Source organism: Neolamprologus brichardi, chromosome 2, assembly GCF_056152115.1.
Source record: "Neolamprologus brichardi isolate AB-2024 chromosome 2, ASM5615211v1, whole genome shotgun sequence".
In the NCBI taxonomy this organism is placed as follows: domain Eukaryota; kingdom Metazoa; phylum Chordata; class Actinopteri; order Cichliformes; family Cichlidae; genus Neolamprologus; species Neolamprologus brichardi.
Window position 1 is genome coordinate 24,431,108 of NC_142105.1, and position 22,975 is coordinate 24,454,082.

Below are 22,975 nucleotides of genomic sequence, written 5' to 3' on the forward strand. Positions count from 1 at the left end.
CCTCATGAATCCTTAAATAGGGGTGAGGATGAAAAACTTTTAGTCCGTTATTTGCAGCACTTGTGTTAGCAGCATTCAAACGTTCACCAGTAAAGCATTTTCAAACATTTGGATCCTTTTCGTAAACACGGTATACAGACTCCAACATGTCTCAGAAAGAGCAAGAAAGACAAGATGCTGACCCCAGCTCTATTCCATGGTATGAGTCCCTAGACCCTTATATCAGCTCTCTTCCCTGGGATGAACAGGTAGAATTAGAGGAAAAGCGATTGGAAGAAATGGAGAATGAAAATCTCATGAACAGAGAAAAGATTAAGATCCTGACAGAAGAAAATGAGAGAAAGAGCGCTGAATTAGAAAAATTATCCTACCAGCTTCAGGAAAGGGAAGGTAAAATTGAGGAGAAACAATATGCTCTCCAAGATAAGAAGAATCACGAGCTCCAAGAAAAGCTTGATGAAGCTCTGGAAAAAATTAAAGATCTGCTCCAAAAGGAGAAAAAAGAGAGCATTAAAGGGGATAAAATGCTCAAGAAAAATCACGAGCTCCAAGAAAAGCTTGATGAAGCTCTGGAAAAAATTAAAGATCTGCTCCAAAAGGAGAAAAAAGAGAGCATTAAAGGGGATAAAATGCTCAAGAAGAATCAGGAGCTCCAAGAAAAGCTCGATGGAGCTCTGGAAAAAATTAAAGATCTGCTCCAAAAGGAGAAAAAAGAGAGCATAAAACAGGAAAACATGGTCAAGAAGAATCAGGAGCTCCAAGAGAAGCTTGACGATGCTCTGGAAAAACTGAAAGAAATCCACCAAGAAGAGAAGCAACAGTCCACACAGCAGAGAGACATGCAGCGCAAACTCCAAGCCATGGAGGAAAAATACAAAGCGCTGCAGGTGAAACATGATAAAACTCTGCACAAAAGTCAACAGTTGCTTCAAGACAAGAAGCAAATGGAAATGAAACAAAAAGAAATGGACTCCAAGCTTGACGAGATGGAGGAAAAACACAGATTGCTCCAAATCAAGCTTGAGAAAACAGAGAAAAGAAATAAAGAGTTCATTCAAGAGAGAGAGCAACAAGAAATGCTCGAGAAAGAAACAGACTCCGAGCTTGAAGTCTTGGAGGAAAAACTGAAAATGCTGCAAATAACTCTTGAGGAAACACTGCTCAAAAATAAAGAGATGCGTCACGAGAAAGACCAACAGAAAATACAAAAGGAAGAAATGGATTGCAAGCTGAAGCACGTCAAGAAACAGAATGAAGGCTTGCAAGTGATGCTTGATGAAGCTCTGGAGAGAAATAAAGAGTTTCTTCATGAGAAAGACAAACAGAAAATGCAAAAGAAAGAAATGGATTGCAAGCTGAGGAACATCGAGAAACAGAATGAAGGCTTGCAAGTGATGCTTGATGAAGCTCTGGAGAGAAATAAGGAGATCCTCCAAGACAAGAAACAAGAGCAGGTAGAGCAGAGAGACCTGCAGAGCAAACTCCAAGCCGTGGAGGAAAAATACAAAGCTCTGCAGGTGAAGCATGACAAAACTCTGCACAAGAGTCAACAGTTGCTTCAAGACAAGAAGAAAATGGAAATGAAACAGAAGGAAATGGACTCCAAGCTTGACCAGATGGAGGAAAAACACCGATTGCTTCAAGTCAGGCTCGATAAAAAAGCGCACAGAAATAAAGAGTTCATTCAAGAGAGAGAGCAACAAGGAATGCTCGAGAAAGAAATGGACCGCAAGTTTGAAGTCTTGGAGGAAAAATGCAAAATGCTCCAAATAACTCTTGAGGAAACACTGCTCAAGAATAAAGAGTTGCTTCACGAGAAAGACCAACAGAAAATACAACAGGAAGAAATGGATTGCAAGCTGAGGAACATCGAGAAACACAATGAAGGCTTGCAAGTAATACTCGATGAAGCTCTGGAGAGAAATAAGGAGATCCACCAAGACAAGAAACAAGAGCCCGTAGAGCAGAGAGACCTGCAGAGCAAACTCCAAGCCATGGAGGAAAAATACAAAGCTCTGCTGGTGAAGCATGACAAAACTCTGCACAAAAGTCAACAGTTGCTTCAAGACAAGAAGAAAATGGAAATGAAACAGAAGGAAATGGACTCCAGGCTTGACGAGATGGAGGAAAAACACAGATCGCTCCAAATCAGGCTTGATAAAAAAGTGCACGGAAATAAAGAGCTGCTTCAAGAAAAAGATCAACAGAAAATACAACAGGAAGAAGAAAAACTTAATCTCCAGAGGAAAAATCAAGCACTCCAAGAATTGTATAACGAAACAAAGTACAAAACAACTGTACTGGAAGGAGAAAAGAAGAAACTGGAAAATCAATGCTCAGCGATGCAGAGTAGCATCAATGAGATGCTGAGAAAAACCACCGAACTTGAGGAACTTTCTAAGACCTTGAAGCACAAAAACACTGAAATCCTGGCGCAAAAGCAAGAACAACAGAAAACACATAAAAACCTGCAGGATAGACTTCAAAAAATCCAGAAGAGAAACCATCAGCTTGAAGACATGCACACAGATGTGCACAATGCAAAGCGAATAGAGGAGGCAACAGTTAAAGAACTGAAAGACAAGCTTAAAGAAAAACAAGAACAATTAGAAGACATGGTGAAAAGATGCAACAAACTTGAGAAAGAAAACGCAGAAACAATCGATGAGCTGAAAACCCTCATCATTGAGAAAAAAGTGCTCATGGAAGAGTATCTGAAAAAGAAGAAAAAACGCTTCCACTGGTTCTGGAGGAGGGACACTGCTGCTTCTCACCTGATGTAACCTCGTCTTCCTCCACCTCTATTCCATCTTCATTTCCCCCCTTCCCCTTCCCCTCCCTCCTTTTTCCTTTTTCACCCCCCGACCAGTCCCGGTAGTTGACTGCCCCCTCCTGAGCCTGGTTCTGCCATAGGTTTCTCTTTTAGGTTTCTTTCACTTTAAAAGGAGTTTTTCCTATCCACTGTCGCCTGGTGCTTGCTCAGAGGGGATTGTTGGGGTTTTCTCTCCTCTCTCTCTTTCCTTCTTTCTATCCCCCCTCCCCCCCCCCCCTTCTGCCTTTTCCTTTACCCAATAAACACAATTGCCCACATCTTACGTGTGTTTGAAAAATGTCTTCATTCAACAATAATTCATCTTAGGTATAAAAACAAGAAATAGGTAATAGCTGCATGTGTGTTTGTGTGTGTGCATAATATACATACTTGTTTCCCAGAAAGAATGAATACTAGATGGATAGAGACAGGTTTTAAAGACTAGAAATGAAAACATGTGAGTCCTGTCTTTAAATAAAAATATATAATTTCCTATATTCCTATCTATTCCAAACAACGGTAATAAGTAACAAAGTTTCAAATTTGTCTTTCACTTTGACTTTCACTTTTGGGGCGATTGTGGCTCAAGAGTTGGGAGTTCGTCTTGTAATCGGAAGGTTGCCGGTTCGAGCCCCGGCTCGGACAGTCTCGGTCGTTGTGTCCTTGGGCAAGACACCTCACCTGCCGCCTACTGGTGTTGGCCAGAAGGGCTGATGGCGCGATATGGCAGCCTCGCTTCTGTCAGTCTGCCCCAGGGCAGCTGTGTCTACAACTGTAGCTTGCCTCCACCAGTGTGTGAATGTGTGTGTGAATGGGTGGATGACTGGGTGTGTAAAGCGCTTTGGGGTCCCCATGGGGGACTAGTAAAAGCGCTATACAAATACAGGCCATTTACCATTTGACTCTTAATTTCCTAACCATGAACAAGAGTTCAGAGGTCAAATGTGGCACGATACCTTAAATCTTTCTATGATACTTTCTGTATGTGGACCAGAGATGGGCAACACCGCATAGTCTGATTTCTTTTTTCAAGTAACGAGTAAAGTAAGGGATTACTATTGCAAAAAAGGTAATTAGATTACTGTTACTTTCCCGTAAGCAGGCTACATTACAGCGTTACTAATTGTCAGGAGAAAATTGTATATAGTGTGATCAGCTTCATGAAATTTGTTCTTTTATTGATCACTAAGCAAATGTCTGCGTGACTTTTGACATGAACTCTTGTTTGATAAACAACTAACAGCTTCCTCTTTTCTAAGAACATACAGACTTAGAAATGGGGAACCTTAGCTCTGAGTTCTTAGAGTAACTCTGTTATCTTTATACACACATACACACAGACAGCTTGTATAAATAAAGAACGCAGACAGTGACACAGCGCGAGTCTGTGAGTGTCTCCTGTACGAGCGCTCTGTGACCGTCCTCGAGAGTAAAGACAACTGCAGTGTTTGTGTTTTCTAACTCAGGTGTCTCAGCTGAAGAACTGCAGGGTGATTCTTAGAAATCCCCTGTCACTAATCCTCGTCATTTTCTTCGTGAGAGTGTCACGTACGAGCGTGCGACGTCCGTGGCAGCAACAGACGTGTGTAGATCAACAAAGGATAATATGGAGTGCAGGAGAGAGTACGACCATGCAGGGTTTGAAGCTTACTTTGAGTTTGATTCCGTAAAAAGTGACAAAAACATTGAAAACATACAGTAGTGAAGTTCTTAGCTCCCTGTTTTAGTTTTGTTGTTGTCCTCCCCGGTGTTCCCCTGACTCTCTTGGTATTTGATGCATGAATGCTTCCTCGGCTCAGCTCCCGTCCCCACACCCTGTCGTCACTTTTTTAAATACTTCCATCACACCAACCGGCACTTTAGAATCACCAATTGACAAGCATGTCTTTGGACAGGCTCAAACTGGAGAGGTGATCAATGGACCACAGCGCTGCACAGCCCTGGCAACTTTGGGGGTAAATCCACTGGTTTGTGGTGGTTGCCAGGTGAAATCAGGGTCTGCTGCACCAAAAACATAATTGTGATTGCTTTGGTTGCAGTCAGATTGCCATAAATGGTAAATGGTAAATGGCCTGTATTTGTATAGCGCTTTTACTACTCCCTAAGGACCCCAAAGCGCTTTACATATCCAGTCATCCACCCATTCACACACAGGTGATGGCAAGCTACATTGTAGCCACAGCCACCCTGGGGCGCACTGACAGAGGCGAGGCTGCCGGACACTGGCGCCACCGGGCCCTCTGACCACCACCAGTAGGCAACGGGTCAAGTGTCTTGCCCAAGGACACAACGGCCGAGACTGTCCGAGCCGGGGCTCGAACCGGCAACCTTCCGATTCCAAGGCGAACTCCCAACTCTTGAGCCACGATCGCCCCATAGTCATCTGCAGTTTGCATGTTGGATGCCAACTACCCACAAAGCGGTGGGAAAAGTTTGGTTTGGTTTAGTTTGGCTTTCATCTTTACTTTTGCGTCCTTTCTAAAAACACTGACATATAGGTGTGGTCTCCCTGGACTGGCAGCATGCTCGAGGTGTCCCAGGCTCGTCTGTTTGGTAGATGAGCTCGCCCGGCTCGCTATCCTGGTCGCTGGCTGACAGCTGCAGCGTGGTCAGCTTCTGAAAAATTATATTTTCTTATGTTGCAAGTCTCAAATCTTGATTGCCTGGATCCATTTAGTGTTTTATCATATGTGCTTTAAGCAGTAAATCTCAGGTAAAATGAACTGTTCTAGCTGCCAGGAAGGACACAAACACAGACCCAAGATAAACAAAGACTGGATACAGTCTTTATATTATCTGCATGTCGTTTGAAATCTACAAGACATGCTGACTCCATGTCTGTGTAGGTTCCTAGTCAATCAGGTCATGTTTGTCTTAAGAGAGGCAGCTGGACTCCTTTAAAACATTTCACTTCTCATCCAAGATGTTTTTTCACCTTGAAAAACCAAAAGGTGAAGAGTCCCAGCTATTTAAACCCTAATGGATGCTGTTCTCTATGGAGGTGGTAGCTGACCTACCTACTATTAATCATGAGCTAAGGTTTGAAAAACCGCATGTGTCATTACCAACAGGGGCTCCAAGTAAAACCACTGGCATCATGGGAGAGTGTCTGCATCTAAATTTCACTCTTTCATGGATGCCAGCATATGCTTGTCAAATAAAGCCTGATTTTAGTTTAGTTTTCCTTCTATAAATAGAGATATTTCTAAACTGGAAATGTTCAAACTTCAAACTGGCGCAGAAAAACAATTCAAAGGGTATTAAGTGTCTGATGGTTCAAATTACCTCGAAGGACGATCATTGCAGTATACTGTAAAATGAAACACTGCATATACATATTATACTTGAGAGTACCTGTGTGTAGTATGAATAACATAACCACCGCACCAGAGGTGTAAGCACCTTTTGCAAGGCACTCAAGGAAACCAATGAACAGCCTCAAAAATAAATGAACAGGTGGAGATGCAGACTGTATTTGCAGATTACAGCTCCACCACAAATCAAACTTCCATATTACAGCGAGACTGCTCAGCAAGGAGAAATAGTCAATCTCAGTAAGACCGAATGAAGACAGACTAAAAATTAATTGCATCTGCTCACACATTACTCAGCTGTAAGGGTTTCTAAGTACTCAGATGTAACACTGTGGAGGAAAACCCAAAGAAATGGCAAACAGAAGTTCATTCTAATAAATTGGAAATGTGGGTCAAGTCCGTCAAAACATTTTAATTAAATCATTAATAAAACAGATAAAAATATTAAGAAGACTCCGTGTAATAAACATCTTCAGGTATGCTGGGTTGTGCTTCTTGCTACCTCACATGAGCAGACAATGCAAACCAGCTTTCTCGAGCTCTCTCCTTGTCCATCTATTGACAATGGAGAAAGTTTTTTTCAAATCCAAGCAATGACATGTGAATAATGCACAGTGTGTGTGTGTGTGTGTGTGTGTGTGTGTGTGTGTGTGTGTGTGTGTGTGTGTGTGTGTGTGTGTGTGTGTGTGTGTGTAAAGACCTAGTAAAATCTGTGAGTCTTCAGTATTAAAGGAAAAATGTAACTTTTGATGCCTAAAGTGAGGGTCTGGCTGCTTGACTTTATCCTTTTATAGGGAACCATCATTTTAAAGTAGTGTACATTTTTTTCCTGATCAATCTCCTCTTCAAGGTGAATTTAACATTTAAAGTGAAAAGGGTGAAAATAATGTAAGATGACAGTGCCACTGCTGGCACTGACATCTCATGTGAAACCCACTTTAGTGTTTAAGTAGTACAAGAAACAAACAAACAAGAAAACATCCACAAATATTTCAGAAAATGTAGTGTTTTTTTTTTTAATTTCAAATATTGTATAGCAAGAAAAAACTGCAAATGTGAACACATTTTTTTTCTCACTCTTAACTAACTGAAGCCTTTCATTCACTACCAAAAAACAAATTGGTACTCTCTTTATGGCCAGACACGTGCCAGCACTTTTCATTTTGCTTCTACTTAACAAAATAAAAATGCAGACATAAGTGTACACATTAGTTTTTGACTGCTAGTGAAAATTGTTTTCTTTACAAATAACTCTCTCACTGAGCTAACACAGCCAATCCCTCAACACGTTTGTGCTCTCTGCTCATATTGCCTTTGTATTAAATAATTTTTTTGCCTTTTAAAGAACTTATTTTAACATTGCACTGAACAATAAAAAAAAATCCTCCCTAACAAAGAAAAGTAACTTCAAGGGCCAAAGTGCATTATATTTCTTCACGTCAATATACGGGCTGCAAATAGGGGTGATGTGGGCCGGAAGTGGCCCCCAGACTGTGAGTTTGAGACCCCTGTATTAGACAGTGATCTTGAGCTTCACTAACAAGGAGCACTGAAGTTGTTATGCCAGCACATAGCACTTTACTAGGACACGTCCTGTTGGCTTTTCCTTGTCTGTATTTTACAGTTACACACCCATACTCAGGAGATCCAGTGAGATTAATTCTAGGTAATAATTATACTGTAGTTCAGCCTGCAGCAATATCACTTTCAGTTACCTGGTACACCAGGTACAATAAAATATGCTAATTTATAACTAAATCACAGATTTTTACTCTTATGTGGCCTTCCCAAGTTTTACAGCTTCATTAGCAGTGTCTCACTATCATGACGATCCTTTAACCACTAAATGACAATGAGGAGTGATGAGGAATTGTTTACGGTAGATGCTTTATGAAAGTACTTACAATACTATATTATACTACAAATAAACTGCGCAATTTTAAAAATGCATTAAAAATCCAATTTAAATTTTCAAAATTAAAAGTATTCATTCAACTGAAAAATCCCTCGCCAATGTTATTCTGCATTATCATGGGCTCAGCTGAAATACTTTTGTAAATCCAGCTTATTAAATGTGGGCCTCACAAGACAGCAACTAAAAACATATTATTTTATAGAATATGAAGAACAGGCAACAATTTTCCAATCTTCTGTTGTTGAATTTTGGTCAGCCTGTGTCACCTGCAGTCTCAATTTCCAGTTCTTAGCTGAAACGAGTAGGACCTGGTGCGGTCTTCTCCTGCCGTAGCCCATCTGCTACACAGTTGGAAGTGTTGTGCATTCAGAGATGTTCTTCTGCATAACTTCATTGTAACGAATGGTTGTTGAGTTAAATGGTTTGAGTTGAGCCTTCCTATCAGCTTGAAGCAGTCTGCCTGTTCTCCTCTGAACTTTGACATCAAGAATTATCACCCACCCACAAAGCTGGACTGCCCGGTGGGTCGATGGTAATTTTTCGTTTTTATGGGCCAATGTTTTTCTTTTCTCTCTCTCTTTTTTTGTAATGGTATAAACAATAAAAGGTGGTGGGTTGTCCAATTGGTCATGATCGACTCTGGGCTGGACCAATTACAGCCAAGGAGGAGGTCGGATGCACCCTCCCCCTTGATTGGGTAACAGCTCTGAAAGCAATCTTATTACAGAGAAACTGAAGAAAATAGCATTGAGGTGAAAGGGAACACGACTTGTCGCGCTACAATGAAAAAAGACACAAAGTTATTCTGTCTTTACGCTGTTATCTGCCTCTTCTTCTCTCCCCCTCCCTCTCTCGTTGCCACTTCAACCATGAAACTAAACAATGATCAGCTGAACGGCTTTGTGTGGCAAGTCCCGTCTCTCTTGTTTGTTTATCACCCACTTTGCGCCAGAAAGAGGAAACCAGCGGATGCCGCACTAAACAACAGCAGCACGTTTAAGCTTGATACGCTTGTTTTATAATTTCCTTAATGTTACTTTCTAGTAATATTAAAGCTGATGTTTGCTTGAGCCACAGCTGTAAAAGCTGCTGGTCAAGATATAGTTTGGATATCTGGGGAGAGGAGACAATTTATCCAAAACCTCAGTGATATAAAAATGAAACGGGATCTTATTGATTTATTGCAAAAGGAATCTGGAAGTAAACGTTATCACGCCTTATTTCAGTTTTTAAAAGAGGAAAATGTTGGGTTTATCTAGGCACAAACCCTGCTGGAACACAAGCCCAAACTGCATGACAAAACAAAATAAGACAGAGCTCTTTGTCTTTGTGGCTCGCGAGGGCAGTCTTTTTTTTTTGTGCCTGTCCCGTTTGGCTCTTTTGCGATCAGAATTAGGCTATGTCGACACATACCCGGGTATTTTTGAAAACGCAGATTTTTCTATGCGTTTGCACCTTTCGTCCACACGTAAACTGCGTTTTCGGTCACTGAAAACTGAGATTTCTAAAAACTCCGGCCTGGGTGGATATTTTCTAAAACTCCGTTTTTGCATTTACGTGTGGACGAGAAAAACGCAGAAAACGCAGCGTCAAAGATGTGCGCCTTTTTTGACGTCACAGTGTGCGCCACGTTATTGTTTCGGTGAAAATTTCTACAATACTGTTACTGTTAATTGTAACAGTAGAAAGATGCCCAGCGGATTTACTTTACCAAATGGACCATCCCAGCCTTGCCGTAATGGTCTATTTGATTCACCTTTTATTGTTTATTTTATTTTTTCTTTTCCCTTGCTAGATACGGGACAGACTTGAATGAGGAAAAGAAAGGGGAGAAAGAAAGAGGGAGAGAAAAAACAGGGAGAAAAAAACAGCGGAGAAGAGGGACATAGGAGGGATAAAGGGCAAAAAACAAAAACCAACAAAATAAGCAGACAAAAAATACATATATCAATCACCTGGATCACCTGTTGAGAGCAATAGAATAAACAACATCATAATGATCTATGTGAATATAACAGTAAATACTAAATGTTAAACATTATTGTGCAGCATGTAAGATGGACAGCGCACAGTGTGCTTTGAGGTAGGAGCCAAAAAGGGTGTTTGTGTGTGTGAGCACCCGTGTGTACACCTGTGAGCATGAACGCGCTTGTTTTTAAAAGGTTCCTACATGTAATGATCTGCTAGAGGGTGTGGGGAGCCACAGCCCTGTCCTCCAGGGCATGAAGCAGGCATATCTGAACAACATCAGTGTCTATATCCTGTGTGTGTGTGTGTGTGTGTGTTTCTAGCTATAGGGGAGACCAGGGATAGCTGTAACGTGGGTCAGTTGTAACACTTCCAATTTCTCCAATTAGGGCTAAGTTTCAAATGATGTGACTCATTCTGTGCATGCCCAACTCAGTTCTGCTATCACATGTGAAAAATCAGCACATTTTGTCAAACACAGACAATTTAACATGAAAAAAGTAATTTGTATGCCAAAAAGTAAGTTTTTCTACTTTATTTCAATTTCTAATAGCATTATCTGCTTTGCAGTTAAACTCATCAAACTTAAATTATGTTATTTGTATGTCTATGGGGATATATTCTGTGTAGGTCTTTAGTGCTAATGTTTTAGCCGTTGGCTGTAATGTTAGCTAGTTCATGGCTATAGGAGTCTGGGTCAGTTGCAACAGCAACAGTCTGGGTCAGTTGTAACAATAATGCAGATGTTACAACTTACCACACTATTACTTTAACTTATATTAAACAAGTTGGGGCAAAGACATCAGCAGAGAGAGGTTCACTGGTCACTTTTGTATATGCGGTTAATGCCATTGGCAACACAATTCCTCCACTGTTTGTGTTCCCACACATACATTATGCAGACCACTGTGTAAGAGATGGACCAGTAGGAAGTATCGGTAGTGGAAATAAATCAGGATGGGTGCAAGAAACAGATTACCTCATCTTTCTGAAGCACTTTGCAAACCACACCAAGGTAAGCCATGAAAAAAAGTAATGGAATTGCGATGCTGGTGAACAACTACATTTTTCAGCTTCATTGTATGTTCAAAATTGGTGCAAGAGTTGTAGGTTATAATGCCCACTGAGCCAATGAGGCCAAACTCAAGGAAGACCAACCAAAATTAATGAAATATTCAGTGGCAGAAAATTCCATAATTTGTCTTTTTTGGGGGGTTGACATATGTTCAAAAGCTAGATTTCTGCATTCTGTCACACACACACACAGCTACATAAATGGCTCTAAGTGCATTCATGTGTTGAATAAACAAAGATTACATGTTAATGTTTTGTTAGTACCCTTATTTCATTGTGTTACATTTCACCCCAGGATATGTTACAACTAACCCAGACTATGGGGTTAATTGTAACATTTCACTCTTTGTGTTTGAGACCATACCATGCAATGGGTAATTGTGCTGCAGAGAAAATAGCTGCACTATTTAATAGCAGAGACATGTAAATACTTTGCATTACATTTTGAATCCACTACCTTAAAAGAGCTCTAATTTACAGACAGAAATGTCAAAAATGTTACAACTATCCCCGGTCTCCCCTACCATACATAGACATACGACCTGCACTCAGACCTAATAAGGATATGATTTTTATCAGCATGCAAATGATGATATATTTCTAAGCATAAATGACAATATAAAAAATATCACTTCCAACAGCAAAATTGCTTGGAAGGATTTGACGGTTTTCTCTTCTTCTTCTTTTTTTTTGAGCAACGTTCCAGTTCTCACGCCATACTAGCAATGCACTTTTGAGGGGCTTTTTTTTTTTGCCAACTGCCAATAAAAATATGAAAAGAAGAAAAGAACTTAGGGGTCTCATGGAAAATTCCATGAGAAAATTCCACCCACACCACACCAGTTATACTTTCACTTTTCCTTTTGACATCACTGGCTTGAAAGTCATGCAACGATTCAAAGCTTCTTTTGCCTCTCACCAAAGCAGACAAGTTTATTAGGAGCAGACTCAGCATAACTTTTCTCTCTATAAAAAACAGCATCTGTTAGGGTTCATAAAAAGGAAGCTGACAAAAACCAGATCGAAAAAAAGCAAAGGTGAGTTGATTTTTAACTTGTAACATTTTTGTAGTGTGTATGTGTGCTGCAGCGATCATTAGTTTTGCTTATAAAGATTACTAATGGAAAAAATGTTCTGGTAATATATAGCACCATAGGGAGTATGAGGGCCACATTAAGAAAAAAAATATTGTTGATCATTTTGAGAATACAGTCGAAATTTTGGGATTAAAGTAAAAATTAAATTTTAACAAAAAAGTCAAATTGTGGAGATTAAATTTGTTGTTGTGAGTTAGAGAAACAAATTGATCAGCCGTTTTTCCGTGTCTTGTGAAACAACATGTCCGAGGGTGTGACCACTGATATCTTTACATCTATCCACTGATAGCATTTTCATTTTGTACAAATATGGCTAATTCTTCCAAGTTTATTTTGTTGTGCCTTCTGACCATCTTTTTAGCGTCTTTCACCTCACTGTCTTTATGTGCTAAAAGAGAAATAATTTCCGATGATTTAACTTACTCATCTACGCAGGGCATTTTGTATAGAGTATAGCCAGCTTGGCAGTTTGTCTTGAAACAACGATTGTTGTCATTTTGACTTTTTTTCGCAAAATAATATTTCAATTTTGTGGCTGGAGTTGACGCACCTGAGCGGCATCCGCAATTAGCAAGTTCGGCCGAATGGCTCCCTGGCCTCAGTCGGGCGATGGGTGGCGGGGCGTTGTCTGCGGTGCTGCTACAAGGAAGGCGGACGCACTACCGTAATCCGTAATCACGCCTCACCGGCTCAAAGTCTGTGCTCTTACTGTTGTGGTTGTTGTTGTTGGAGTGTTTGGCAGAGCTGAAAAGCTGCAGCCGTGCGAGTAGTTAGCAACCATGAGTGTCAATAAAGATTATGCTGAAAGCATGGAAATATGGTCGGGTCTGCCGTGGTTCTGTTACAAACTTTAATCTCAAAATTTCTACTTTATTCTCAAAAAGATCAATAATATTTTTTCTTAATACTCTTTTTCTTAATACTACATAGATTTCTAACATGTGATTAATGCAAAATCTTACAGTTAATGCAGCGTTGTAGGAGACAAATGCCCAATCCATTCTAGGCAGTTTCTGAGTGATGTTACTAGTAAGCTCAAACTCATCTCTTTCTTCTAAGTCACATGATGTGTTGGAAATCGTGAGATGCTACCGTTATGCTTTCACTTTTGCTTTTGACATCACTGGTTTGAAACTCATGCAAATATCCAAAGCTTCATTTGCCTCTCAGCAATGCAGATGAGTTTGTTAGGAGCAAACTTGGCATAAATTATCTCTCTTTAAAAAAAAAAAAAAAAAAAGTTAAAATTCTATTTTGAGAAAAAGTCCAAATGTGGAGATTAAAATTGTTGGGAGTTAGAGGAACAAATCAGCCATTTCATCTTGTCTTGTGAAACAACATACATGAGGGTGTAACCATTTGGTACAAATCTGGCCAACTCTTGCAAGGTTGTTTTTTTCTTTCGTTCTGACCAGATGCAACTTTCTTTCTTTTTAGCATTCTTATATGTATCACTACACTGTGATTATGTGTTAAAAGAAAAATAATTTCTGATGGTTTCACTTACTCATCTACCCAGGGCATTTGAGGGTAAAGCCGCCTTGACAGTTTTTCTTGATCTAGCTTCAATTTTACAAATTAAAAATTTGTAAAAATTTCTGCAATGTGTGTTTGTGTGTGAGTTGTAAAGAAGGATTACAAATTAAAAGAAAAACTGAACTTTTGATTTCTAAAGTGAGGAGGTCTGGTGGTGCTATGGATGTTGTCAAGTAGTGTCTGAGTGCTTGGCTTGGGTCCATTTATTCTCTTACAGGGAGGGGTCATTTTTAAGGTATAGTATTAACCCCGATTCTTTTGTCCCCATAATAGAACAGAGAAAACTGACTCATAGTGTGTTAAAACATTTATATTTCTTTTTATTCAATCATCTTCCGGAAGAGAGAGACCCCTGCACAGCCCAAACGCCAGTTGCAGGATCTCTAACATCAGAATCATAAACTGTGTCTCTCATAGGTATTATTTTGGTACTTTACATGTCACACAGTTTCAATACCAACATTCCTTATATGGCAAAGTTCCTCTTTTCTGTGTCTTATCTATTAATATGCCTGTGCACTAAAACTTCCCCTTTCTAAGGTTTGTTGCCAGGGCAACCTGTCTGAACTTAGTTTCACTCTGTCTGTTGCTTATACTCTACAAAAAACCTGTCAGCCTGTGACCTAGTCTCAAAGCTGGCCTTCTTTTCTACATAAAACAATCTAATGAGCAGATAAGCATTAAAAAATATCTCTCTATTTCTTAACAATAGTATAAAGTTTTTCTGAATGATCATCTTTTTACCCTCAACAACATTTAACATTTAGCATGAAGAGAAGATAAATGCTACAAATCATAAGGTATAACCAGATCTCAGCACCAACGAGAATTTCTGAGTCAATATATTACACAGTGATCTCTGTCAGATTTATATTGTTGGATTGTCATTTATGCTTAGAAACATATAATCGGTAATGCTTAGAGATATATAATCAATTGCATATTGATAGAATGTCTCATCCTTAGTAGTCTGCAAAGACTCTGTGTGCGTTCCAGAGTGCTCTGGCATACACACATATCCTAAGGTCATGAGAGAGGTCGTACTTTCTCTTTCTGATTTATAGTATAGGAGGACACCTACTCTGTATCTGTTTACGTATAAGTGCCTTTTGTTTAGGTGGTCTGCTGGGCTCCTAGCACCAGCTTTGGGGAGTTGTTCGCAGGGTCATATTTTGACCCACATACACACACACACACATCCATGTACACATGTATACACACCCACACACACACATGCATACCTACACGTACACACAGACGGTACTCTTTGTTCACATATATGCCTGTTTAAGATGTCACATGTTAATGAACCTATGCATATTCATGTAACCATAATAAAGAGCAGTGCTACGGGGGAGCTGACTGAGAGTGACTGGGGTTCGAGCAGCAGGAACAGCACTCATCTCGGTCACCTCCCTCGTGCACAAGATCACACAAAGAGCTCTGGTGACTTGCGTCTTGCTTTTGCTAGTTGCAGTAAATTGCCTCGGCTGTTCCAGCAATAGGTTTGTGTCTGGACAGACCTATCAATCTCCAGCTTTACTGCCAAGGAGCACTGAAACTGCTCTGCCTCGACATTCTGTTGCAGCAATTTACTGAGACACATCATGGTGGTTCCTTTAACAAACACCTGTTTGTATGTTTGCTGTACTGTTATACACCCAGATGTAATAAATTTTCAGTGAAATTAAATCTATTCTGGTTGTTACTTATACCATGGTTCACTGTGAAGTCATCTTCCTATCAGTTTTCTCACCTTGGTACAGCTGCTGTGTAAAATAAAATATGCTATTTTATTACTAGTGTCTTGTTATATCAGTGGCTGGAGCTTGTCACAAACTACTTTTTCTGGTTGTTTGTGTGATGTCTGTGTAATGTCGTCTCAGGTTCGGGTTGGGATTGGATCAGTTTTGTAGCAACAGCCCCTTTTATTCAGCATCTGCATTTATGACAAAGGGCAACAAAGTAGAATGATTAATTCTCATGGACAACCAGCATGAGCCCTTTACTTGAATCCTCCATTACTCTGAGAATTACCCACAATTCTTTTCTCTTAACTGTATACATTTACATTCTGATGAATACATTGGCAGTGTGATTGTATTGTGGTTAAAGTTTATGCCAACAAAGAAAAAAACCTTAACAGAACTAATTTGCATCTCAAATTTTCAGTATAAATTTTTTATGAAAATGGAAAAATAATTTACATTTCAAAATGATACAAAAAGGCATTTTAAAGGAAAAAAAATTGTGTGAACAACTTAAAGCTGTTCTGCAGCAATGGAGGTTGATCAAACCTATAAAGTTGGTGCTACAAATTCCTACAGGTGTCCAAACATTTCTTCATTACTTAATACCACTCCCTCCACAAACAGAAGTGGTTTTAAAAGTCACACTGTGATGAGAATTTAAAAAAAAAAAAAGGCATTTAAAATTGCAAGAGAGACAGGCCATCACAATTAAGTGTAGGCCTATCCTGCAGAGAAATTGTAAAGAAACTCAAAATGTCAGTGGGTACAGTTTCCTTCATTCCACAAGGGAAAAATACTTTTGTATTTTCTGTCTCTGATACACAGAACTACAATGAAGATGAGAAGCTGATGACATGGAGGATCACGATAATGCAGCAGGAGCAGGAGGAAGAGAAGAAATCAAATCATTGAAAAAAGGTCAGCTGAAACCAAAAAGTAAATATTTATGATTTAAATATGGTTAGCACACCAAGCATTGTTTGTATACTGATCTGGTACATTTGTTTGTTTTTTTTGTGTGTGTTTGTTGTTTTTTTCTTTTCTTTTCTTTTTTAGATGAGCTGACGGTAGATGAAACTACAGCAATGGTAAATACAATTGTGAATTGTATTTGGTTTCTACCGGTTATTTATTTATTTATTTTTTAAAGAAAACAATGTGAGCATGTATGTTATATAAAAATCACTTGTTTTCTTAGTCTGGTCCAGTAAATAAATCTGGTGAAACTCAACCTTCAGAGAATATCAATCAAAGTACAGGAGGAGAGTCTGAAAACGCATCTGAACCATCTGAAACCATTGACAGAGGTAATAAGAAAATGGAAAAACTTACTTAACATTTTAGAATGTGTGTGTTTTAAGTTTAACCTGTGTGGAAAAATCATTAAATTACTAGAAAACACCAGTTTGCAGAAGATGGTGAGAAGCTGAAGGACAGAAATCTGATACCTTTAAGAATTTCTACAGGCATAAACTAAAAACATAAAATGTTTTTTTTTTAGCCCCTGGCAGGGCTAGGGGGGCTGGGAGGAGGTGCTGGCCATCAGATTGGGGTCTGGGATGCGGGGCCTCCCTGCTACTGCAGATAAGGAGGTGGTCCGCTTGCCTCCACCCCAGAGAGAAGGGTTACATCTCCTGGGTTTAGGTGCGGCTTGCCCCTCTGGGGGCGGGGGTACCTGGACCTGGGATATAGAGTATGTTTGGGGAGTGCGACTGTCTGTGCAGTATCTGTCTACACGTTGGGTAAGTGCCGAGTATTTGGGTGTGCATATGGGGTGGGAATGCACGTTTGTGTCCGCGTGCGCCTGTTCGTCTGTGTCTATATGTCAGGTTGGGTCTTAGACTCAACCTCTCTGGGTACATCTCAGGCCCTCCAAAGTACGGAGGCCTATCTCCCCTCACCACACTCCCTGCCGGTGGCTGATGCCCTCAGACGTTGGTGTGTTGGTGGTCCTCGTCAACTGGGGCTGGGCGCTCATGTATGTACCGGCTCACTCCTGGTGGCCGATTGGCGGGGCCTGGCGCCTGTGGCCCAGCTGGGCCCCTTCTGGGGGATGGGATGCCCTCAGGCCTCTGGCCTCTGGGCCTGAAGCTCGGTCCTCTCTGGCACAGCTGGCTGCCGGCAGAGCCCGCGGGCACGCCACTGCAACCCCCTCTGGCCTCTTCTCCGTAGCTGCTGGGTGACCTCTCGTTTGGGGCTCTACTCAGCTCTTCCCAGGAGGGTGGCACGGTTCCCCCCCTTTTGGTGGTCCTCCTCGGGTCCTTGTATTCTGGGAGTCCACTTGGTAAAATAAATCCGCTTGGCATCTTTCTTGGCCTTAAGACAACAATTCTGATGGCTAAAGATCCAAACAGGACACAAAAAACCAAAAAAAAACAAACATAAAATGTAGCGACTTCCACAGTCGCTAGAGGCCGGGGATGGAGCCTGCCTATTTGCCTGATGCGCTGTCAACTTTACGCAATAATGCAAGAGGTGGAATTGTTTGCTTATTTATTAAAGTGCTTTGAGAGTTTACAGAGTAATGTGATCATCTCGCGATTTGGACTCTTACAACGTCACAGGCTCTAATGTAACAAGGCGAAACATGTTGTGCAGCGGTCAACAAAAACTATGGCTACCAGCCCTCCTCTGTCAAAATCAAAACCAGTGAATGACAGACTGACAACGCCCTCTTAATGTCACCGCTAGCACCCACGTGACTCCCATTACACACCACCATAGCAATCAAACAAATAAAACCCAGTGATCATCAAAAAATTCAATACATTCAATTATGGCTCCTACATAAAAATTACTTTAATTTCTTCTTATATCCAATTACTGTCAAGAAAAACAATTATTCAGACTGTGGTTTCAATGATGTCTGTATTGTGACATGCTAATATTGTTCTTTTTCTACAGTGACTCCTGATAGCACACTTGTACTAATTGGTGATCCAGCTTCCATTGAGATCGGACCAAAGAACATTTTCCTTGACCATGACGAGCAAACAAATGTGGAACCGTTTTCACCAAACCTCTATAATCTGTGTGGTCGGCACATCTGTGTCATTAACATGCTCGGTCTACAAACAAAGGAAATCCCTTTAAATCAGGGATTTCGTGCCTTTGTCTTTCTATTACCCAACACTCTGCATAGCAGCCAGTACAGCTCAGGAGTGCAGTGGCTAGAGAGAACTTTTGGCAGAGGAGCACTTTCTTATTTAATCACAGTGGTGACTCATGAAACAGGTGAAACATGTGAAAGTGCATTAAAAGAGCTGAAAACTAACATAGATTTCAATGAAAAAAGATACCACACATGTAACAGAAGTATGATGAATGAAAAAGAGGTAGCCGATTTGTTAGAAAAAATAAATGTCATGGTCTCTGAAAATGATCCCCAAAGCTGCAGTGGACTGGTGTGTGCTGAAAATAGAGAGGAGGAAGGACACCTGGAGCACAAATCCCATGAAGAAGAAAGGAAAGACTTAAAGAGAAATGAAAGAGGTATCTATCTGTCTGTCTTTAAGTGTTTTAGGAATTTTTCAAGCACTGCTGCAGTTCTTAAAACAAATTCACATGGCCAGCACAAAAATGAACTGAACTGTGAATCTTAATTGTATTATGTATAATGAATTTAGTGACTTATTTCTCAACAGTGAATTTAGAATCAGCTCCTGTGATATTTTACCATACCAGCTTTATTTATAAAGCACTTTAAAACAATCCAGAGTTTACAGTGCTGTACATATACAAATAGCATAAACAGAAAATAAACTCAGGCATTATTATTGTTGAAACCATGAAAAATTTAACTGTCCTTGTCGGCAAAATCTGATTCATGTGATGGATCTGTGCTAGAGTGCTGTTTTTTTTTTTCTTGTCCAAACAATATTAAAATCAGAGGTGTAGATTCAAATTGATTTTAATTTCAATAATGCAATATTGATTCATTAGGTCCTGAATCTATTTTTAAATATAAATGCATTTTGCCAGAAATGCCAGAATCTAAAAAAAAGCATCGATCTGAACTCCCTCTCATTTTTGCATTTATTTCCTGCACAGCTCTCTCTTAATACTTAGAGCCCATTTCCCATAAAACATCTCAATTTTCTGCATTATTTGCTTGCTTATTGTGTAATTATATGTGACTCCCAGATAAACATAATCAGCCTATATTTGTAATACAGAATTTCCCAATTTGAAACACAATAACACAATGTCTTTCTATCATCTAAAGCCTCCCGAAGCTCTGTTTCTAATTCTGACAATTCTCCAGTATCATCTGCACACAGAAGGACAAAGTCTTAGACAGATCTTAACATCATAACTCATTTCCATTCTAAATTTCTCAGCCAGAGCAAAGAGCAGGGGTCAAATTTTCACCCTGTTGAACCTCTATATTACAATCAAACAATTTAAAATAGTGACCTAGCATTTTGATATAAATTATAAACAGCTATATAAATTCTCCCATTTGTATCTTCAGCAATTAACATTTGCCATAATATACTTCTTTCAGTGAAAGCAAAAGCTTTTTTGCAATATATAAAAGCACAATAAAATCATAAGCACCTCTTTTATTATTCTTTAAATGTTTTATCTGAATTTGGACCTCTTCTTCAGTGAAAAAGTCATTATTAAGATTCATTACTGAACATATATTGTCTGTAAAATATATTCCAAAAAAATAATATAAATTTTCATCACTGTTATGCTGATGACACCCAGCTCTACATTTCTTCTAAACCCAATTCACCCCATCATGCCATCATGCAAAACTGTTAACAGTGTATATCATAATGTTTTATAGATGTTGTTTAAAGTTGAAATAATAGGTAACAGGTTTGAAGTTTATGTTATGTGCTGTTTATATTTCCTGTGAAGGATCAGTCGATATGATAAATGTATTTTTGAAGAAATGATAGGCTGTATAAATATTCAGGCTATGTTTAATGTACCCCTTTGTCTTATTGATGACTTATTGGATTATTTCTTTGAAATTTATACTGTAATTAATAGGTTAGGATTTCCCTTACCTGAATGAAGTTCAAGTAATTCTAAATCTGAATATGTCATATCATCAATTTGTATATATCATCATTATTTCACACTTGGTACAACAATTCAAACAAACCAACCACACTTTCTATCAAAAAGCACTACAACCATGTGTGAAAAGGAGCAGGAAGAAGAAAATATTCTTATTAAACCCTGCCCCCTATCTACAATCCAATTTATATTACAAGTGGGCACCAAAAATCAGGGAACAAACTAACATTAACATTTATCTCTGGTCCTAACCCAAACCAAACAACAAATTTACAATCAGAATATACAAATTTACAATCAGAATATACCACTCCACATAGTAACAAGGGGAAAAAATAAAATTAAAATAAATAAAACAAAAAATTATAATGGATCCTTTTTCAATGAACTCCAATTTCATTTAACTAAAATATGAGAAAAACAATGAAAAATATAAAATGTGCATTGTTTTATAGTCTAATAAATCTCTTACATTTCCCAAAATATAAATGTTTTTAACCATCTTCTTTCTAATATATTCAATATGTGATTTCCACGTTAAATTTTCATCTACTATTACACCCAAAAAACAAAATTCAGTAACTCTATCAATCAATTCTCCATTAATGGACATAATGACTTCATCCTCCTTTACACGATTGCCAAATATCATGAATTTCGTTTTTGTCAGATTCAAAGATAATTTATTTACATCAAACCATATTTTTAATCTTAACATCTCAGAAGTCATAATTTCAACCAAATCTTTCAAATTCTCTCCAGAGCAATAAAAATTTGTGTCATCTCCAAATAAAATAGAATTTAACCTTTTTGATACGTCACAGATATCATTAATATATAAATTAAAAAGTTAAGGTCCCAAAATAGAACCTTGAGGAACGCCACATACAATCTTCAATCTTTCAGAGGTGTTACCGAGATAATGTACATATTGCGACCTATTTTCTAAATAACTCCTTAACCAAGTCAATGCCACTCCTCTCACACCATAATTATACAATTTAGAAATCAAAATATAATGTTGTAAAGTATCAAAAGCTTTTTTTAAATCAACAAATACCCCAACTGTATATTTATTATTATTGGTTGCAGATGAAATATCGTCAATGAAAGTCAACAATGCTAATGCCGTTGATCTATTTTTACGAAATCCAAATTGATTTTCATTTAATAGTTGATATTTTTCAATAAAACTATCAAGTCTTTGCGCAAAAAGTTTTTCGAGCACTTTTGAAAACTGTGACAAAAGAGACGCTGGCCTATAATTGTTAAAACTATGCTTATCTCCTGATTTATATAAGGGTATCACTTTTGCCACTTTCATTCGATCAGGAAATACTCCTGATTGTAACGAAAGATTAAAAATATAGCAAAGAGGAATACTTATACAATCTAAAGTCTTTTTAATTACAACCATGTCTATACCATCACAGTCAGTAGATTTTTTATTTTTACAATTTTCTACAATTGCTACTATTTCTTTTATCGTAGTATCAGCCAAGAATATAGAATTAACCATTCTATTTTCTCCTTTCCAGGCTTCCTCATATTCTGGGTCATCATTTTTTATAATTAAATTTGCTAAAGTGGGTCCAACATTTACAAAAAAGGAATTGAATTCATTTGCTACTTCAGCCTTGTCATCGACAACTTGATTATTCTTAATGAAATAATTAGGCCGATCTAAGGGTGTGTTCTTGTTACCCAATACCTCCTTAAAAATATTCCAAATGCCCTTAATATTATTCTTGTTTTCCTGAAAAAGTTTATTATAGTAGTCTTTCTTGGCTTTCCTCAATATTAATACCAACTTATTTTTTATAAACTTTATATTTCATTTCCGCATTCTTAGTTCTCTGTGTTATATAATCCCTATATAAATTATTTTTCTTTTTACACGCATTTGCAAGACCCTTAGTTATCCAAGGTTTTATATTCTTATTCTTTTTCTTATACTTAAATGATACCAATGGACAATGTTTATCATACAAGGCCAAGTAAGTATTTAAAAAAAGCTCCATATGCAACGTTGACCTCATTAACATAAACTTCCTTCCAGTCCACTTCCATGAGCTCTTGTCTAAACTTGTTAATTGCCTCGTTATTTCTTAACCTTCTATGACTCACAAAACCAACTTCTTCCTTTCTTTTCATATAAAAATTAAAATTAAAATGACTGGTAGATGATCGCTTATATCATTTATGATGAGGCCACTCATAATATTACTCTCCAAGCTATTAATGAAAATATGATCAATTAATGTTTCTGATTTATCTGTTATTCTACTCGGCTTTATAATTAGAGGATAAAATCCTTTACCAAGTAATAATTCAAAAAAATCTGACGCAGCCTTATCATTTGCCTCTTTACAAAGATCAATATTGTAATCACCACACAAACATAAAGTCTTATTTCCCTTAGCCTTACTCAATAAGTCTTCTACTGCCTCTGTAAATAACTCAATCTGTGA

The 22,975-nt window shown here is 38.5% G+C and overlaps 2 protein-coding genes across 2 annotated transcripts in view; both read left to right on the forward strand.

Annotated features, from left to right (window-relative positions):
- Positions 1 to 3,083, forward strand: LOC148106133 (uncharacterized). Its single transcript, XM_087852967.1, has one exon. The coding sequence runs from the start codon at positions 147 to 149 to the stop codon at positions 2,781 to 2,783; it is 2,637 nt and encodes an 878-aa protein (XP_087709093.1). The 5' UTR covers positions 1 to 146; the 3' UTR covers positions 2,784 to 3,083.
- A 13,238-nt stretch (positions 3,084 to 16,321) lies between these two features.
- LOC118456084 (interferon-induced very large GTPase 1-like) overlaps positions 16,322 to 22,975 on the forward strand; it is a 36,042-nt gene continuing 29,388 nt past the window's right edge. Inside the window, exons 1-4 of the mRNA XM_087849060.1 lie at positions 16,322 to 16,385; positions 16,524 to 16,555; positions 16,666 to 16,774; positions 18,372 to 18,959. Coding sequence (XP_087705186.1) covers positions 16,322 to 16,385; positions 16,524 to 16,555; positions 16,666 to 16,774; positions 18,372 to 18,959 — 793 coding nt within the window. The remainder of the gene's footprint in view (positions 16,386 to 16,523; positions 16,556 to 16,665; positions 16,775 to 18,371; positions 18,960 to 22,975) is intronic.